The sequence below is a fragment of the Bombus huntii genome, chromosome 2 (genome assembly GCF_024542735.1).
Source record: "Bombus huntii isolate Logan2020A chromosome 2, iyBomHunt1.1, whole genome shotgun sequence".
Classification (NCBI taxonomy): domain Eukaryota; kingdom Metazoa; phylum Arthropoda; class Insecta; order Hymenoptera; family Apidae; genus Bombus; species Bombus huntii.
In genome coordinates, this window is record NC_066239.1 from 21564483 (window position 1) to 21581436 (window position 16954).

The window sequence follows — 16954 nt, forward strand, 5'->3', positions numbered from 1 at the left end:
GTCGCTCGACTCACGGTTTTTCTACTTCTCCCGTCTTTGCATTCTCTTCGTCTCGTCTTGCCAGACCGAAACATACTCGAGCCACCTAATTGGCGAAATAAGTGGCGAGACAGGATATCGGATAATTTGAAATGAAACCGTACGAGGAAACGAACGACGATAAGGACGAGGTATTGGATGTCCGGCTGACGGAGATATTACCTTATTCTTGTCGATACGTGACAGAATCGTAGGGCGAACTCGGTTCCAGTGCGGTAGCCTACGAACGTCACTTGTACCGCGTGTTCCTTCAACAGAAATTTGCCGTTACAAACTCGACAAGGATTCGAAATTTCTCGTTTATATCGAAATCTCGCAGGACTTTTCATCCTTGAATTTTGTCCGGAGTATCCAAGAGAACAGCGATCTTGTCCTTCGTTTCTGTTTTCGTGTCTATCCCATCGGTAGATAAAGGTAAAATTGTAATTGAAGATCGAATAATCGTGTTTGCCCTGATAGGATTATCAAGGCAAAGTCGACGCGATACATCAGTGCATATTGCTGCTGTCGACGCTAAGTTTCAGAGCTTAGGGAATGCTCGTTGATTTGTCTTCGTTACTAGACATAGAAACGCCGGCTGACGCTGCGTTATACGTGACACGTGAAATATGATGGTTTCTTAGGGGCCACGGTATAAGCGTAGACCGCGCCGCTCCGTGTCATTTAACCTTTCTCGAGGTTGTCTTATCAACCACTGTACGCCAGATACGCGCGAATATAGCAAAATAATTTTTCATCCTATTTTCTTATCCTGTACGATTAACAGAGCATCGAATCGTCGTGACGTTCGACGGTATCGATCCCTTCTAAGCTCTAGATAAAATATAATTTCAATCTCTACGAATCAATGTAATCCGTTGAACAAGCAGAACGAAAATTTAATAACGGGATAATGGAGAAGCAAATTAAATCAATTCGACTGGCTGACAAAACAACAAACTCGGACGATCTTTGAAGCGTTAATGGAGAAACGCCGTTATAATTCAAATCGAATTGGAAAGCGAGTTATCGGATATTTTGTCGAAACTGGTCTGCGTAGCGAACGGAATACAGAGCAGTGGGAAACCGAGAACAAATCCTTCTTCGCAAACTTTGCGCGTTAATCCGAGCGAAGTTGAACATCTATCGGGGTTAGTACGTTTTCAGTCGTGGCTTGAAATCGTTGATTAACGCGAAGAGAATCCAGCTATTCTGGGATGATCCTTCGGTCTTGCTTCGAATTTGCAAACTTCCGTTCCACTTGGCCGCTCAAAAATATTCAATTCATCGAGCTACGATCGAATTACCGACGATGATAATGATCGCTGCTTTGGTTCGCCGTTTCCTCTAATAAGTAGAGCCGATTTGGCCGTGCTGCTTCGCTATTCGATTCGTTAAAATTACGATGAAAATTTGCTGCAGTTCGTTAACACTTAATTCGATGGTCATTTGTACCCAAACGGGTCGAATGCATAAACGTGCTCCGGAATTCCGTAAGTTTGTTCGACAGCTGCGCGTTCGCTATTGGTCAATTTGTTTCTCGTGAATTTAAATTAAACGCCTGGTCTGACCTCGACGACGTAACGTCGTTATCCTCCCTAAAATCGAAATGATAAAAATCCGTTTAGTAACATGCCTACGTTTTAGCGACGTGGTTTAACGTTCGTTTCGCATAATTGCAATTATACGTGAAAATATTCGAAATGTTTTCTTTATTTTCTTCGAGTTTACGGTAAATTTACTTGGTCGTCGAATCGTACGTAAAAATGATAAACGGTCCCAACTTTGTTGCGCGTATGCACCTAAAGACGTATCAGAGATTCGCGATGTACAGCTCACGGTAATTAATTCTTCGTAAGTGTGCAACAAACCAGGAAATACGCAGTTCAGACATCAAAACGAAACGAGGGAACTCGTAACAAATTACGTGCTACGATGTTCGCATCGCTTGAATATTTCATTAGATATGTTACAGAACATAATGTACATTCTGTTGATGAATTGCCGTAATAAAGGCCGTCCGTCGAAACATACAGCTGCCTAATCCACATTGTGCGATATATCGAATTAAATATAAAAGTTCACGGTTGAGAATAATTGTTTCTCGACGATCTTTATCTTTTCTTTCGGTCGTCCGATGCTGTCTCCTCTAATTTTTCACAAGTCGAAAGCTTAGCTTCGATGGAATTTTTTATTTCAATTCGAGCATCGTCGTTTTCATCGATAATATCGTAGAAACAAAGTAATACCGTTCTGTACGCATTCTGTTATCGATTTTCGTGATTTTACGAAAGCAAATGCCACAACGTCGCGTGCCAAATATCGTCGAGTATCGCTCCATCGTGTAAACATCCATGAACAACAAATTGCAAATTCCTGTTCATGTTTTTCAGTGCAACTATGCAAACGTGTTTTTCTTTATCAAATCCAAAAAATACGATATCAAAGCAAAATAGATTTGCTCCCTCTTTTCCTTTCGTTCGAGTCTCTTTCGTTCGCAACCATCTTCTTTGCAACCGGATAAGTTAGATCTCATTTCCTAAAAGCGCGAGTCTCTCTCTCTCTCTCTCTCTCTCTCTCTCTGTGTCTCTGTCTTTTCAGAAAAATCAAAGCAATTTGTTCAGCGTACCGTTTCGGAATCGATGCGGGTGGAACTCGGTTTTATTTGGAAACAATGCCGACTCTCCTTTGGGTCATGCCAGTCGGAAACCTAATCTTTATTCTTGCACACGAATTCCATCGCATCTCCGTTATTTAATATGGTGGTTCTAGCGCAGCTCTACGCGATACAATTCTTCGCAGCACACGCTTGGCAAAGCTCGATCAACGTTTGATCGATCAACGTTCTGCAACTAGTCGCTAAAATACATGGCAACATACGTTTTATTTAAGTTTACAGAAGCTTTAGCCATAAAGAAAAAATTTTCATCCGATTTTCGATTTCCAACAATTGCTACGATCCGATTATCGCGTATAGATAAACGACCTGGTGTGTGTATTTTAAATTACACGATTAAGAAACTAAACACTAGATCGCGCGAGTACGATTGGAACCAAGAGCCGTTTATCGGCGCGAAACAACCGTGCCACCATGCTTTATCTCTGAGAAAGTTGCCGTATCTCCTAGATTCAGCTACGTGCATCGATTTGTTCTCTCCTGTTCGTTGCTTTACTCATTTCTCTGTTCCGTAATCTATCCTGCATCTCTTCGCGAGAAGATTCGAGCGGAGATACGACGCGACGCTCCGAATAGCTCAAAAGCAAGCTCTTTCAACTTTTTCTCCTGTGTCTCTCTTTTATCGTTTTTTAAAATCTCTTCCGTTCGCTAAATAGCTGCTATTTACGAATGATGAAACAGAGATGAATAAAGCGAACGGTACGCAGCGGAATTATTTTGCTATAAAATACTACTAGCTTATCGATGGTTAAAGGAGACGCGATTTCGTCGATGAATAAATTCAACGAAATTAAAAAAGGAATAAACGTGGTTGAATTTCGATAAAATATCCATATATTCAACGCGAAAGTCTAAGTAGCGTCTACGCGAAGATCATACAAACAATATTGTTACAGAATGTATACGAGGAATATTTTAAAATCGGTTATGCAACCACGAAGAGAGCAATTTCCCTGTAAAAGCATATCTCTGTGAGATACGATAAAATCATATTTCTATAAGAAATGGAAGAATGAAAATCAGGCGCATAAAGGTACATTTGCGGGAAAGTCGATTCATCGCGTACGTCGTGTACGTCATATAAATCGTGTACGATGACATATCTTGCTCTCTTCTTTGCGTGGTTCGATCCGAACAGAACTACAGAGCGATTCGAAACAAAGATTCCTCGTAATTTTTCGCATCGAACTACCTCCTCGAGCCTCCACGTCGTAGACTGTAGTAAGCTCCAAGTGCGGTACCGAGGGAGATGCGATGGCAACGCCAACAGCATCGATCAACGTCCTATCAATTCGATTCTCCTCGTGCTTTTCGCGTATACCCCGACACAACCAGAAAATCGCGACTCTAATCGAGACACGTACATATCGGCGGTGAGGACGTCGAAGGTTCTTTTCGATTGTACCCCGAGCTCCTGTCCCTCAGGTTCTCTCCTCGCGTTTTTCCACGGAGGAGCTTCCCTTTTTTAATGTTGACAGACGTTCATCGACGAGACCGCGGTGCACCGCGTCGCGTCGCGAGATTTATTCGATTTCGCAGCGTACAAACCCCACGGATTGCATCCCTTTCGTCCTTTGCTTTTCTTGCGTTTGACCAAACGCTGTGTGTACTCACGACCCCCGATACTCTCAGCAAACATAGGATTCTGTCGGTGAAGTTGATCGTTCCAAATAAATGGAAGAAAACGTTTCGGTAAAAGAAAGATGGAATTGCCAAGAGACAATGGCCCGGCACTTGGACGAAACTGAGCGATAAAGGTGGATATTCCGGAGGTGGAATTGGAAGAAAAATATTTCGCGATTTTGCTCGTAGGTGTCCTTTTAATTTTTTATATAAAACGTTATTGGCGTTGACGACGTCCGAGTATTTTTTACTCGGCAGTCTTGTATTAACGGACAATGTTCATTCTACGATCTACGTTCATCGCCGCTGCTTTGTTACTCCTCTGTCGTTCGCTTTTAAATATTCATGCACAAAGCATCATTACGCGGCTATCGTTACAAGCATCGTAAAAAAACATATACGTGTTCGATTAATTTTCAAAGTCGTTTCTCTCGAAACTGGAGTTTGGTACTAAAAAGAAGAGCTAACCGCGTGAAATCGTCGTTCATAACATAAACGATAAACAAGCGTGAAATATCGTTTTATCGTCGATTTAAAACAAAAGAAAGAAAAGAAAAGAAGGTCTAAATTCCAGAAGGACAATTTGATTCAAAGAAAAGTTATCTTACGAGAACAGAAAACCTTTTACCACGATCCAACTAAGTCAAACGTAGTTTGAAAATCGCTTCCTAAGATCGACAGAAAGGAAAATCCTCGGTGCAACGTCGACCGTTTCTCCCTTCGTCCGTAGTATTTTTCATTTCTGTTCCTACTTTCGTTTGTATTTCTGCAGAATAGCGGTTACATAGATTATAGATGAGCCAGGGACAGGGTATACGTTTCAGCGATAAGTCTATCAGGATTGAAAAGTCCGCCCGTGTTCGTGCCGGCTCCAGGAATTCTCATATACCTCATAACCAACCTTTGGAACCCCGGTTCAAGAAAATACGAGAAAAGAAAGGAGCTTAACGATAAGCTGGAATCAAGTAAAAAGAACGAGGTGGAAGAATTAGGGAAAAGAGTAGAACCAAAGAATATACGTAAGCAAAGAGATAAGATGAGGTGATGGAACTGGAAAAAGAGGAAACCGAAGTAGGAGAGGACGAGGAAGAGGGTTAAAGGAACCGGAATGGCGAAATGGAGTCAGGGAAGTAGATAAGGAATAGTGTTTTAAGAATCGGAAAAGGGGTAAACCGGAGTAAAGTAAATAGAAGTAAGGGAAGAAGAGATCAGAGGAGTCGCGAGTTGCCAACGAACGATATCACCGTCTGCTGGAAATTCCTTCGGTGGAAAATAAAATATTCAGTGCGAGCGGCTGTCGCTTCTTCCCCGTCGAATCCCTCTTTCTCTCGTCGGAAAAGTTCGCCCGTTCAAAATTTCGAAGCGTGTTTGGGCAATTTTCCAGCTGGGCCGTCGGCTCGAGGTTTCTGGATTTACACCTGGCGGTTTCCGACCGATCGACGGCGTTTACGAGCTTCGGCTTTGGTGTGAAAAGCCGATCGATTTTTTCAAAGCGACATATCCGTACACGCTGTTCTAAGTTCTAATCAAACTCTGATTAAGTCGCTTTCGTTCTCGATAGAACGCCGCCTGTTCGATTTTTTTTTAAACGACCGAATCCTCGATCGATTTTCTCTGGCCAAAGGATAAATTCTATTAGGATAATTCTGCGTACGAATACGAATATGCATGAGAACGTTCGATGCTCCGTAATATCCGATTCTCTTTGGGCAGATTCGTCGACATTGCAAATGCTTACGCCGAATTGCGATAACGGCGTCTCGATGTTACAGCGTTAATAAGATACGATTTACGCCACACTGTGTAAAATAAGGTGAAACAGAGGATTCTGAATTCCAGGCATCGGTGACAGAAAAGGGACAAAGAGTTGTCAAATAGGAATCTGGAGCAACCCACCGCTCCTCGAGATGTGGCGACAGGTTTCCAAAATTATTCTCGGGCCACGCTCTCCGTCTTCCAAGTTTTCCAAGCAAGTTAAACGGCAAGAGCCAATTGCAGGGGCCCGTAAAGCAGAAATTCAACAACGGAGTTTCCGCGTAACCGGCGAATATGTAGAGCGAACGAGCCGCTTTGTTCGCGCTTCGCTTCACCGCCATTCATCCGCGATGGAAAATCTTGGTGGTTCCGTCTCGACAACGTTAACGCAATAATTCAGAGCTCGCGGAACCGTTTCAGCCCGTGGAGACGAGAGTTTACGCTTCCGGGCGATCGTGCGTGATTCGCAGCTGCACGTTCGCCCCTGCATTATGCACGTCTCAGTTTCGTTGCAGCTTCGTCCCGCGAGATTCAAAATTACGCCGCTTTTTGCGCAGAATTTCTCATCGAATGAAATTTTTATTGGTCAACGCGTGGTCGAAGTCTTTCGCGAACTCCGCCGAGACGACGGTTTCAGCGGATCCGCTTTCGCCAATATTCCACCCCCCCCCCCCCTCCAAAGTCGTAACGACGTAAGCAACTCGTTTTTCCAGCCTTTTTTTCGATATATAAAGAGCTAAAGATATCGCGAGTAACAAGTTCTTTTCGCTTTTCTTCCTCCGTCAAACCAAGTTATAGCCAGTATAACGAAACTACTAATTGCTAAATCTTATTTCTGACATTTCATTGTATATTACGATATGTACGCTGGAATAATATTAGGATAAGAATTCTAAAAGTATTACACGTACAATTTTGTGTATCTCGTCAGGCTATCGTGACATTCTCGTAAAGATTATTTACGGGATTATTACGGCGCAAAGGCTGCAAGAACATTCGCTCTCAAGATTCAACGAACGCCAAGATTTAACGACGGGTGACTATTTAATTGGCCTTAACAGCGAAAGGATTAAAAATCTGCATGTAACAGGAGTTGTCGAGCTTTACACAGTTCGCCACGAAACCGCGCAAGATTGCTACAGCGACCACTTACGGAGCTTACCACCACCACGAAAATTAAATAACCGAGCCAACGTTACGTAACATAATCGGAGGAGAGATATTTTTTCGAAAGCGCGTTTTCATCAGAGCGAATTGAATTTGCCCGTGGAACAGCGCGGCTGGGGAACGCGCGTGCAGCTAAGGAGCTTGTTATCTTGCCAAACGCGATACGCGAACCCTCGACGACACCCCATCGTTCCCTCAGCCACGTACCGCGTAGCCGCTTAATTACGGCATCTTGCGCGTCGGAGTATGTCAATTTTCTCGAGTTTCCATCTCGCTTGCATACGCTTCCTATATAATTTAACCCGATATTTGCGTTTTAACCACGTCAAACGCTTATATGTGTTTTTCATTCTGTTAATTCATCGCCATATGGTCGTAGATGTTGCGTCGCTTTGAAACAGAATTTGGCGTTCAACCATTTTTCAACGATGCCTTCCAACCGATTTCATCAATTACAATTAACTGAAGATTGTTCGGTCGATCTCCTGTTCAAGCGTGTTGAACGATTTCGTCGACTGTCGGTTTCATTCGCGCGAGATTTCTTTTCTCTCTTTCCTTTTTCCGAAGAATCGCAGGAAACGAGAATTAAACAAAGAATTACGTAAATACAAGCACGCGGTGATGCACGAATGAACACGCTCACTGTGAAGAGGTTGCATTCGAATCGATGTTTACACGAAAATGGATTGCGTTCGCCTGATCGGGGAGGTAGGCAGCATCGACGCGATATGCAAATTTCAGAGGGATGCTAATGCAACCGATAGACGTCACGAAGCGCGGGGCGTTACGCGGCGACGAGGGAATCGCGCGGATATAGTATTGCGGTGGAATGGAAAATTCATCGTATAGGTTGACACGCTACCGAGCCCACCGACCGATTGTTTCCCTAGCTTTTTCCACGCCTCGTTCGCTGCGAAAGCGAACACCAACCAAAGCGAACGCGCAATTTGTCACTAGCTCCTGGCTCTCGCGCCAGACAAACGAAACTAATATCGCTCTTTTTTCGTTCGACCTTTTACGATCTTTTGTGCAGAGAATCGTCGTCTCTCTTTGTCACTGGTTGTTACGCGTCGAATAAAAGCCAAGAAATTGTTATTGTTATTCTAGTTTTGAAACTGTTAAACGTAACGAAAGAGATAAAGGAGAGGAGAAGAAGCAAGCGGAATGCACTTTCGAACGGTGGTCGGGTTGATTTCGCTTCTCTGGTTGCCGGATCCGTCGAAGAAATTTTTAGCTGGACTTTAAAGTAAGAAAAATATTTCAATGTCGCCGTGCTATTTGAAATCTGTCGAACTGGTTAACTCTAAAAGACGATTTAAAACGGTGGAACTCGGTTCAAAATTGACGCGTCGGAAGCAAGAAACGAACCAAACTTCTCCTATCCTACCGTTACGTTTCAATGGCAACGCTGTGAAACGAATGCTTTAATAGGATGATCCTACTTAACAGAATCCACGAGATCTTATTTAATAGAAGCGTCTTCCGGCGGCGCTAACCGATTTCCAATACTGCCGATAACCGCAATTAAATCTGCTCTTCGTTGGATAATTGAACTTCCACCTGAAAACTGTCTAACGTGTTCTTATGCACTTCGCTTCGAAGTATAATTGTATAATTATATCGATGACGCAAACTCGTATCCTGTACTAGATTCACGATTAACGATACGAATATGCGAAACATACGAAAATATGTAGGCCGGTCTGAAAACACCACTGCTCTATTCTTATCGATACTAATAACGATTCGCGACAACACGGCAAAGATATTAAATTATATTAACGTGACTCTTGGTAGGCTTTCGAAGACATCGGATAATCGATCTTGCATTGAAAAGACGAATCTTTGGACAATGTTCTCGGAAGATAACGCGAGCCTCGAAGTCTTAGAATTGTCCCCGAGTGGAATTTCTTTCTGCGTCGTCCGATAATAACGTCATTCTTGGGGTGACACTAGGTACAGAATACCGACGAACAGTATACAAGATAACCTCTTAAGTTTATAGCGTCGTCTCTACGCTATCTCGTTTGTCATATCGCTGATGTCACGTTACGCGTTAAAGCTGTACTCCTACCTCTAAACGCCTTAATTCGAATAATTCACGAATAACTCGATTACAATAAAAAATGAAATTAATCATCTTAATATACGAGAAACGCGGTTAATATACGAGAACGAATTTCTGCGAGACCCCCCTATTGCTGCGATCTACCACTACTTGCCACGTCGACACTACTACTCTCCCGGCACGGGGTACGATCGTTCCGAATTCTTCTAGATTTTCGATCCTCGCGCAGAAAGATCCAGTTGTCGTCTGTTATTCCATGCAAAATGGAATCTAGCAATTTAATGTCGAGATCGAATACGTATCGACCGACGCGACGCAACGTATTCGCCGCTTCTGTTCCAGAGGACGAGATTCGTGTTAATTAAATCGAATTACCTAACCGGTTTAAACTATTCCCGAAAAAAGACGATGACCGAGTGAAATAATTTGATAGACGTGTTTTTGGGATACTTGGTAAATTCGAGGCATTTCAAATCTACTTCGAACGATATTGTTTTTAACAGGAAACTATACGACGAGCAGGCATTTCTAGTAATTTCCGAACTGACGCCGAATAGTCGGGTTAATCGCGCGGAAGTATTTGACCAGAATAGCTAAACTGCAGACAATAACGCGTGTATATTTCGTATGTATATATTTTAAACGTGTTTCGTGGCGCTTATGCAAATGTTCGGAATTCTCGTTGGCAGGAATCACGGTCACGCTCTCCTTTTCACCAACGATATTCATCGAAACTGAGATTATTTGATATTGGATTAGAAATTTAACACATTGTTCGTCGGTCTAATCCTCGGAATTCAACTTTCAGACCGATAAATTAGAATTCCGCCACGAAGTAAAGGAGGCTCGTGAGAAAGGAACTTGAATCTAAAACCCTCCACCGGCGAATAAGAAAGACAGCGATCCCAAACGAAATCTATTCCGCGACATAGGTTCGTTGGTCGATGCTCCATTTTCGTTGTTCATTGTTCGTAGTCGGGGCGAGCTTCGAAAGAAGAACTTAAATTTCCGACTATATAGTTTACGAAAGCCAATTATTCCGAATTGTTCCGCAGATCCTCGAGATTAATAGGGAACCAGCAGAGGAATTCTTATCTGCGAGCTGCAGTCCTATTTTAATTCCGGCCGCTCGACGAAACGCGATCGTCGGTGTCTGAATCCTCGCGCAATTCCCGGCCGGAGTATTTTCGACCTCCGCTGGAATTCTCTCTGCTAAATGCCGTCACTTTAACTCCCGATCACCGCTGGATTTCCTTCGATCCTCCGATCCTCCGAATCAACCAGTCTGTTCCATATCTAATGTCAGTTACGTACGAATACGTAGAAAGACGTACGAAAACTTCGAAGACCTATATAGGATGCGTTACTTATTTATAATTAACTTTACAATGTTTGAAAAATCATCGACATGCGCGATAAGATCGAAGCAGAAAACGTTTCGCCTTTGAACGTATACCACTTGGCGTTGAAATTCGAACACGATGTTCAACAGAAAGCACGAGTTACGAGAAATGCTGGCAAATCGAGTGCCTCTTTCGCTCTTGTCTTTTCGAGGCATGATTCAAGCAAACGCGGGAAATATTAAATTCCCCCGTGAATGACCAACGGAATTTCGATTGAAACGTTTCGCGAAGCACCCGGATGAAATGCTGCGCGTGTTAGAAATTTATTCGAAAAAATGTGCTCCTCTGGTCGTACGCACGATCCCTCTTTGTCACGTCGAACTTTTCTTCTTCGAAACAACGAATACCAATAGCAACGCGGAGCAGCGACAAGAGAACGGGAATGAAAGAGAGGCAAGAGTGCAGTCTTCGAATCGCCTGCCATTATCGATTGCCTCTGTAAAGAGGAAGCTCGATTCGAAAGGTATGCTCCTGCCGATCAACCGAAAGAAATATCGAAGCGACGAACGTATCGACCCAGCTCGCGTTCCTCTCAGGGACCACCACGATTTTCGACGCAATTACGAACAACGATGCCAGCGATGAAACGGATCGAAGGGAAAATGCAAGTGAAACCTAGAAAGTATAAAACTTTGTTCGTTACAGTTATTATCACTGCGAAAGCTGATCGATCGTTTGGTTAGTTGCAAAAATTACACGAGATTCGCGTGTCAGTTTTACTATTCGATTCGAATGCGTTTTACGAGTCTTTAAAAATAATGTCAGTTGATTATCGACTACCTGGTATCGTTGACCATCGTCCAAACCCAATATCGTAACACTAAAAAATTGAAGCTACGAAATATCGTGGCACAGCTTTTTTGTACATCTCGGCAGAGTAAATTGATACAGGCGTCACGAAGCATAAAATTTTAAATGTCGTAAATTTTTATTTCCAATACTTTTTATTCGATGTAAAGTTACACGCGTTAAACGCATACGCGACCTCTGTAACGAGTTAGTTAAAAAGTGACTACACTTTTTAAAAAAAATTCGAATCGGAATTTACGGTTTTGAACGTTATAAAATCGAATAACATTTATCGCATGATTTAAAAAAAGGGGAAAAAATATCGCGATAACTTATTAAAATAACTTATTAAACGGCGATATATTTACTTCGCGAAAATTAAATTTCTTCCTCGATCACTTCTTCTTTCGAACGATCCAATCGCAGTGTCTCGAGGAATTCTCAAAATAAGGTTACTCGACTCGATTTAAAGTCTAAAGCTACACCTCGTTTTGCTTCTGATATTTCGCATCATCTTCGCTTATCTTCCAACAAATCGAAAGCTTTCGTGCAATTTCAATGCTAGAAATATATTCAATATTTTAGAAAAAATTCAATCGGGTAATCGATTCGATGGGTTCGTTCGTCTTCGCCCCATCGACCTTACACAGCAACGACAGATACGTATAATTTGGCAAAATCATTTAGCATTTGGAAAACATCATTTGAAATGGCTTTTAAACTCGTTACGAATCCGTAGGCCTGACTCGAAACAGACGTTTCGAATGAAATTAGCAAAGTTCGGGGCCGAGATTGCACGGCACCCGCTCCAGTGATTCTATTATTAACTGTTGCGTGAATTAGTCGCGGCGTTCTATACAATCTCGCGGCATTGTACACATCGTGACTCACCGAGCCACGCGTACACTGCCTCCATCGTAGATTGTAGCCTGTTCGCTACTTCAAATTATAGCCGTTCAGAACGCTGTAGCTTGGAAAGGAAGAAACCAAGGATTCGTAAAGAGAGGAAAGATATTTATACAGGCACGAATCACGCATTTGACGAATCGTCGCCGTTTCCGTCTCACAGCCCGGTGTAACTGGTTGCAAATATTTGACCGACTCTCGTCGGCAAACGATCCTCGGTTACAACGGAATTGAAATTGCAAGCTCCTGCCGATAGAGGCGGCGGTCGTTCGATTTCGGGTCAATATTTCGTTGACAAACAAAGGATCTTGATGAGGGACAAAAACGCGTCTCTTCTCTTCGCCTAACTCGGAAATCTGGCTTTATTTGATCAGGGATGAATCGTAATATGTAATAATAATGGGTCAGAAGGACTATTTTTCGTCGCTATTCGATCGTCGTACCGTAGGTAAAAGTTAATATAAAAATGCAAAAGGCCGTTAATTACGAAATTGAAATAGCTTAACTACGATTAATATCAATGGAAAAGAGCATCTTACCAGTCGAAGAAGTTCCACAGGCACGTGAACATGATGGCGATACGTCTGACACATCGAACAAAGCTCGCGGCACACGACGATTCACTCGCGTCGATTATCACCCGACCCCGGATTGTCTTTCGTTACATTTTCGCACCAAACTACGCCTGAATCGCGTATTCGTTTACGAATCTCGCGACTTGTCGCCAAGTTTTCTCATTATGAACGTTATAGACAATCTTCTCGATGAATAGGAACTCTGCCATTGCATTTGCACAAACTCTACGTGTAAAACGAAACTGTTAGATGCCACGCGCCTGATTCTACCTACATCTATTTGAAAGAGATACTTTTTGGGACGAACACCTTCGTTTCGTTAAAGTAGCCTCAGTGTCTTGGAGAAATGCAAACATTTTCAGTTACGGTTTGTCTCTGTATCGATCAAAATAGGAATAGTAGATCGTTCTCGAACAGTGACAAGTAATAATCGCCAATGAATCGAATTGATCTTGTTTTAGCAAATAACTTTAAACGAAAATTACAAAGCCGGCGAATGATTCTAATCTCGACTATAAATCCAACTAGTATCACGACATATCCAACAACGAAAATAAAAATCGAATACGTATATTCGCGATTAGTAGTCTCGAAGTTCTATATGTCAAAATCAAGCGCACCGAGGGGACATCTGCTCCTGGCGAAAATGGATTTTCGGTTCGCTTTTCGTACGAAACAGCCTGGAAATTCTTTGGAAGTCGGTACGTTCAGCCTAAGGGATTCGAGCATTCAAATAAAATAAGTAAATATCGAGAAAATTACTTTGAACCGAGGCTGTTTCTTAGACGAATCGGCGATCCTGTTTCTTCCTTTCTCCGCGACGACGAGGCTTGGTAATTGGTCGGTTAATTTGAAAGAAAGAATCGTAAATTAATCCTCCGCCTTTTCTCACCGCGAAATATGTAATCTCGCACCAACATAAACAGACGGTAGAAAATTTCATACGCAGTTCCGCGCCTCCAAGGCTTTATTAGCTTTCCACGAGCTCGCGTTACATTCTCGCGACGCAATCTAAAGCTCGTTTTTTCTTCTCCTTCTCCCGCCCCTTCTCCTCGTTTCTTTCATCACAAAAGAAACTCCCAGCGGTGAATCCGCTACGCGGCGAGCGACGCGGTACATAGCTCGCTGCTTCTTCCTATATAACGAATTTATATCCACGCAACCTTTCTCCGCCGTGACCTTTTTTCCTCTCACTGATACATTCTTGCGTGATATATCGTTAAACGAACCTCTTAAGTAGTACGTTCAACGAATTAAATTTCACAGGCAACAGCAAGTGGTACTAAATTCTACTGTTACGAACTTTTTCGTAACATTCGTGTGAAACGCAAAACGGTAGCAGACCATTTCCTATATTCTTCGCGTATAAAAATAAAATTGTAGATATCGTTGGAAACGCAAATAAGCGTAATATTCCGAAGGAGCCGTAAAACATATGCCATTACACAACAAATATGCCATTACAACTATTTCGTCGAGATAAAACGTTTTGCGATACTTCAGCGGAATACGATATGCAAATTACAGACACGTTCATTTGCAGAACAACGCGCGAACGTACAAAGTGCATATGAAACGCGTGTAACCATAGAATCATGCTGAAACACGCAGCTTTATCCACAAGAAAATCGCGCAATGTATTTAAAAACAGACAAAATAAGATCGAAAAGTGCATCGTTCCATCGTGCGTTTAAAAATCGTTGAACTAAACGCGACTACGGACGAACCAGGTCGCAAATTAGACGGCGACGAATTACGCGAAAGTTCTGAAAGGTGTGCAATTGTTCGCGCAATGCGAAACGAGAGAAAGGGCAAGCACGGAAAAACTAAAATTAACAAAAAATAAAAGCTGAAGATGGAAATGGAAAGTGGAAAAAGTAGAATTCGTTACATTTCGCCGTTTGTTTTTCTCTCTTTTTAGGAAACTTTCGAAATGAATTTGAAATATCCGTTTTATGTATTTTATATCACCGATTATTTGCGGTAATCGTGAAAAATCAAATTTTCATCGTGCGAACGAAAACGATTTTAAATCTATTTCTCCGTAGTTCGTTGTCCAAATCTAATTTTCCGACCGTGCTTTAGACTTTCCTAATATCGAAACGTTCGGCTCGAAAGAGAAGTAAAACACGACGAATATCTTCATTTACAAACAACGACGTTTCTAAAAACGAGTACTCGTAGATCGAATTGCCGCTTTCACGAGGAAAAGCGTTTCAGCGAGTAAATAAGGGGAACGAGTGGTCCGTCGATGGTGCCGAGTGTCGTTAATGCCTCGAGTATCAGCGTAATTGGACAATTAAGAACGGGTAAAAGGAAAATCCAACAGAGGAAAGTATAACGCGAATGACAGGAACGGAACGCTCCTGATTTTTTGTCATTTCTCTTTCTCTCTCTCCACGAATACAGCATCGTCGAAATAGTACTAAAGCCCCTATTGCTAGCGTTGTTTCCGCGTCGCGTTGCGTTCTGCAAACAAAAAGGAAAAAACCGACACGATGACCAGTTCGATGCGACAGTAGTCGAGCACAAAGAAATCGAAATATAATTCGAGCGTTTGCAAACTGTCTAATTTGCGAAATTTACATTATACGTTCGTATAACAAGCTACACTAACGTGCAAGCACAAGTTCATTTTCCGCGTAACTACTGGCATTGTTAGAGTAATAGACGATCGGGCCATTTTCAATATGTGCAAACCAAGAAGAATCTGGTATGGTTATTATCAAAAATTTGCTCGTAAAAGATCATTGCTGCAGAGAGCAGTGAGAACGTTTTTCTGCGTCCCTCTCGTTTCTCACATCTTGCGGCAATATGCTCGACGAGCGAATACATTGGAACAGCTGTTACGCGGGGAAATACGGTTGGTTTTAAAAAGCGGTGCGAACCCGCGGCACAAAAGCAGCACGACGAGGAAACACCGCGAGAACAATGTGCCACGGCGCGGCGTGGCCGGAGAATCGGCAAGGTCAGTGACGTAACGCCAACATCTCGCGCCCCCGGCTACCGCGACCTCTTTTTAATTCACCGACCGCGTTATGCAGCGCGTGCCACGATTAGCCGCCCGTTCGTTCGACGATGTCGACGCCGACAGAGAACCTGGTTGAAAAAAAGGGAGAGACCGAGGTAGAGCAAGGGTGCTGGGTCGGATGAATAGAAAGGAGGGGTGGGCGAGCGGTGCGATGGGACCGATTCGATATTTGCGGAGCCGGTATAAAGTAGCGACGTAAGAACGACGCTGATTGAATGACCAAGTCGTTCGAGCCGGCTGACACGGTTCTATTCCCCCTGTTTACAAATTTTACGAAGATCTTTCAAAGCCACTTCCAAGAGATAGAAGATTTCTCTCTCGTAAAAGATCTAGTTCTTCCCACGAGAAGGGGTTTTCGATTTTCCAGCCATTTTATCGACGGAATACGTCGTCAAGTTTTCGAGTTCCGTATCGTAGAACTCGACGAGATTTGCAGAGATTCTTGAGAAGAAGATAAAGATAACACATCGAATAAAGAGCAGCGAGAAACAAGGTCAACCATTTTTCAACGAAGGCACATGCGTGACAAAATAAAATAAACCTTGCGACGAGTCCGGAAGGGTGTTCCAGTCCTCGAGAAGAAACAAAGGTGTTGCAAGTATCCAAAATCGAAAATACTCTCGAGAAACTCGGAGAACGAGTAACACGGCGGAAACCATCGTGAGACTAAACGGCGGTGATGAAACAAATATCTACGACACCGAAAAACCTGGAAGATCGAAGAAATGTCAAGGTCCGGCAAGATCAACCTTCTCGATTTTTCCAATCGGCAAACTCCAAATTAGCTATCGTCAGGCTGTCGCGAACTACGAAAAAGAGGTGATCGTTCCAGTCGTGCACCTCTCGTACATTTTTCACCAATCTTTCGAATTAACCTGGCCTGGTTCCGAGTTGGGAGCTTGAATATTTTATCTGCTTATTTTCGTGTCGCGCGACATCCCT

General features: G+C 42.8%; 1 protein-coding gene across 10 annotated transcripts in view; it reads right to left on the bottom strand.

The window, feature by feature from the left end:
• LOC126872886 (uncharacterized) overlaps window positions 1–16954 on the bottom strand; it is a 186479-nt gene that overhangs the window by 86363 nt on the left and 83162 nt on the right. Inside the window, exon 2 of one of the 10 annotated variants that reach the window (XM_050633169.1) lies at window positions 12946–13183. The exons of 7 other annotated variants lie outside the window; for them this stretch is intronic. In XM_050633169.1, the coding sequence (XP_050489126.1) occupies window positions 12946–12977 (32 nt within the window). In that variant the 5' untranslated portion in view covers window positions 12978–13183. Of the gene's footprint in view, window positions 1–12945; window positions 13258–16954 lie in introns of all 10 variants that reach the window. 2 more of the 10 variants (XM_050633150.1, XM_050633160.1) reach the window with 2 other exon arrangements.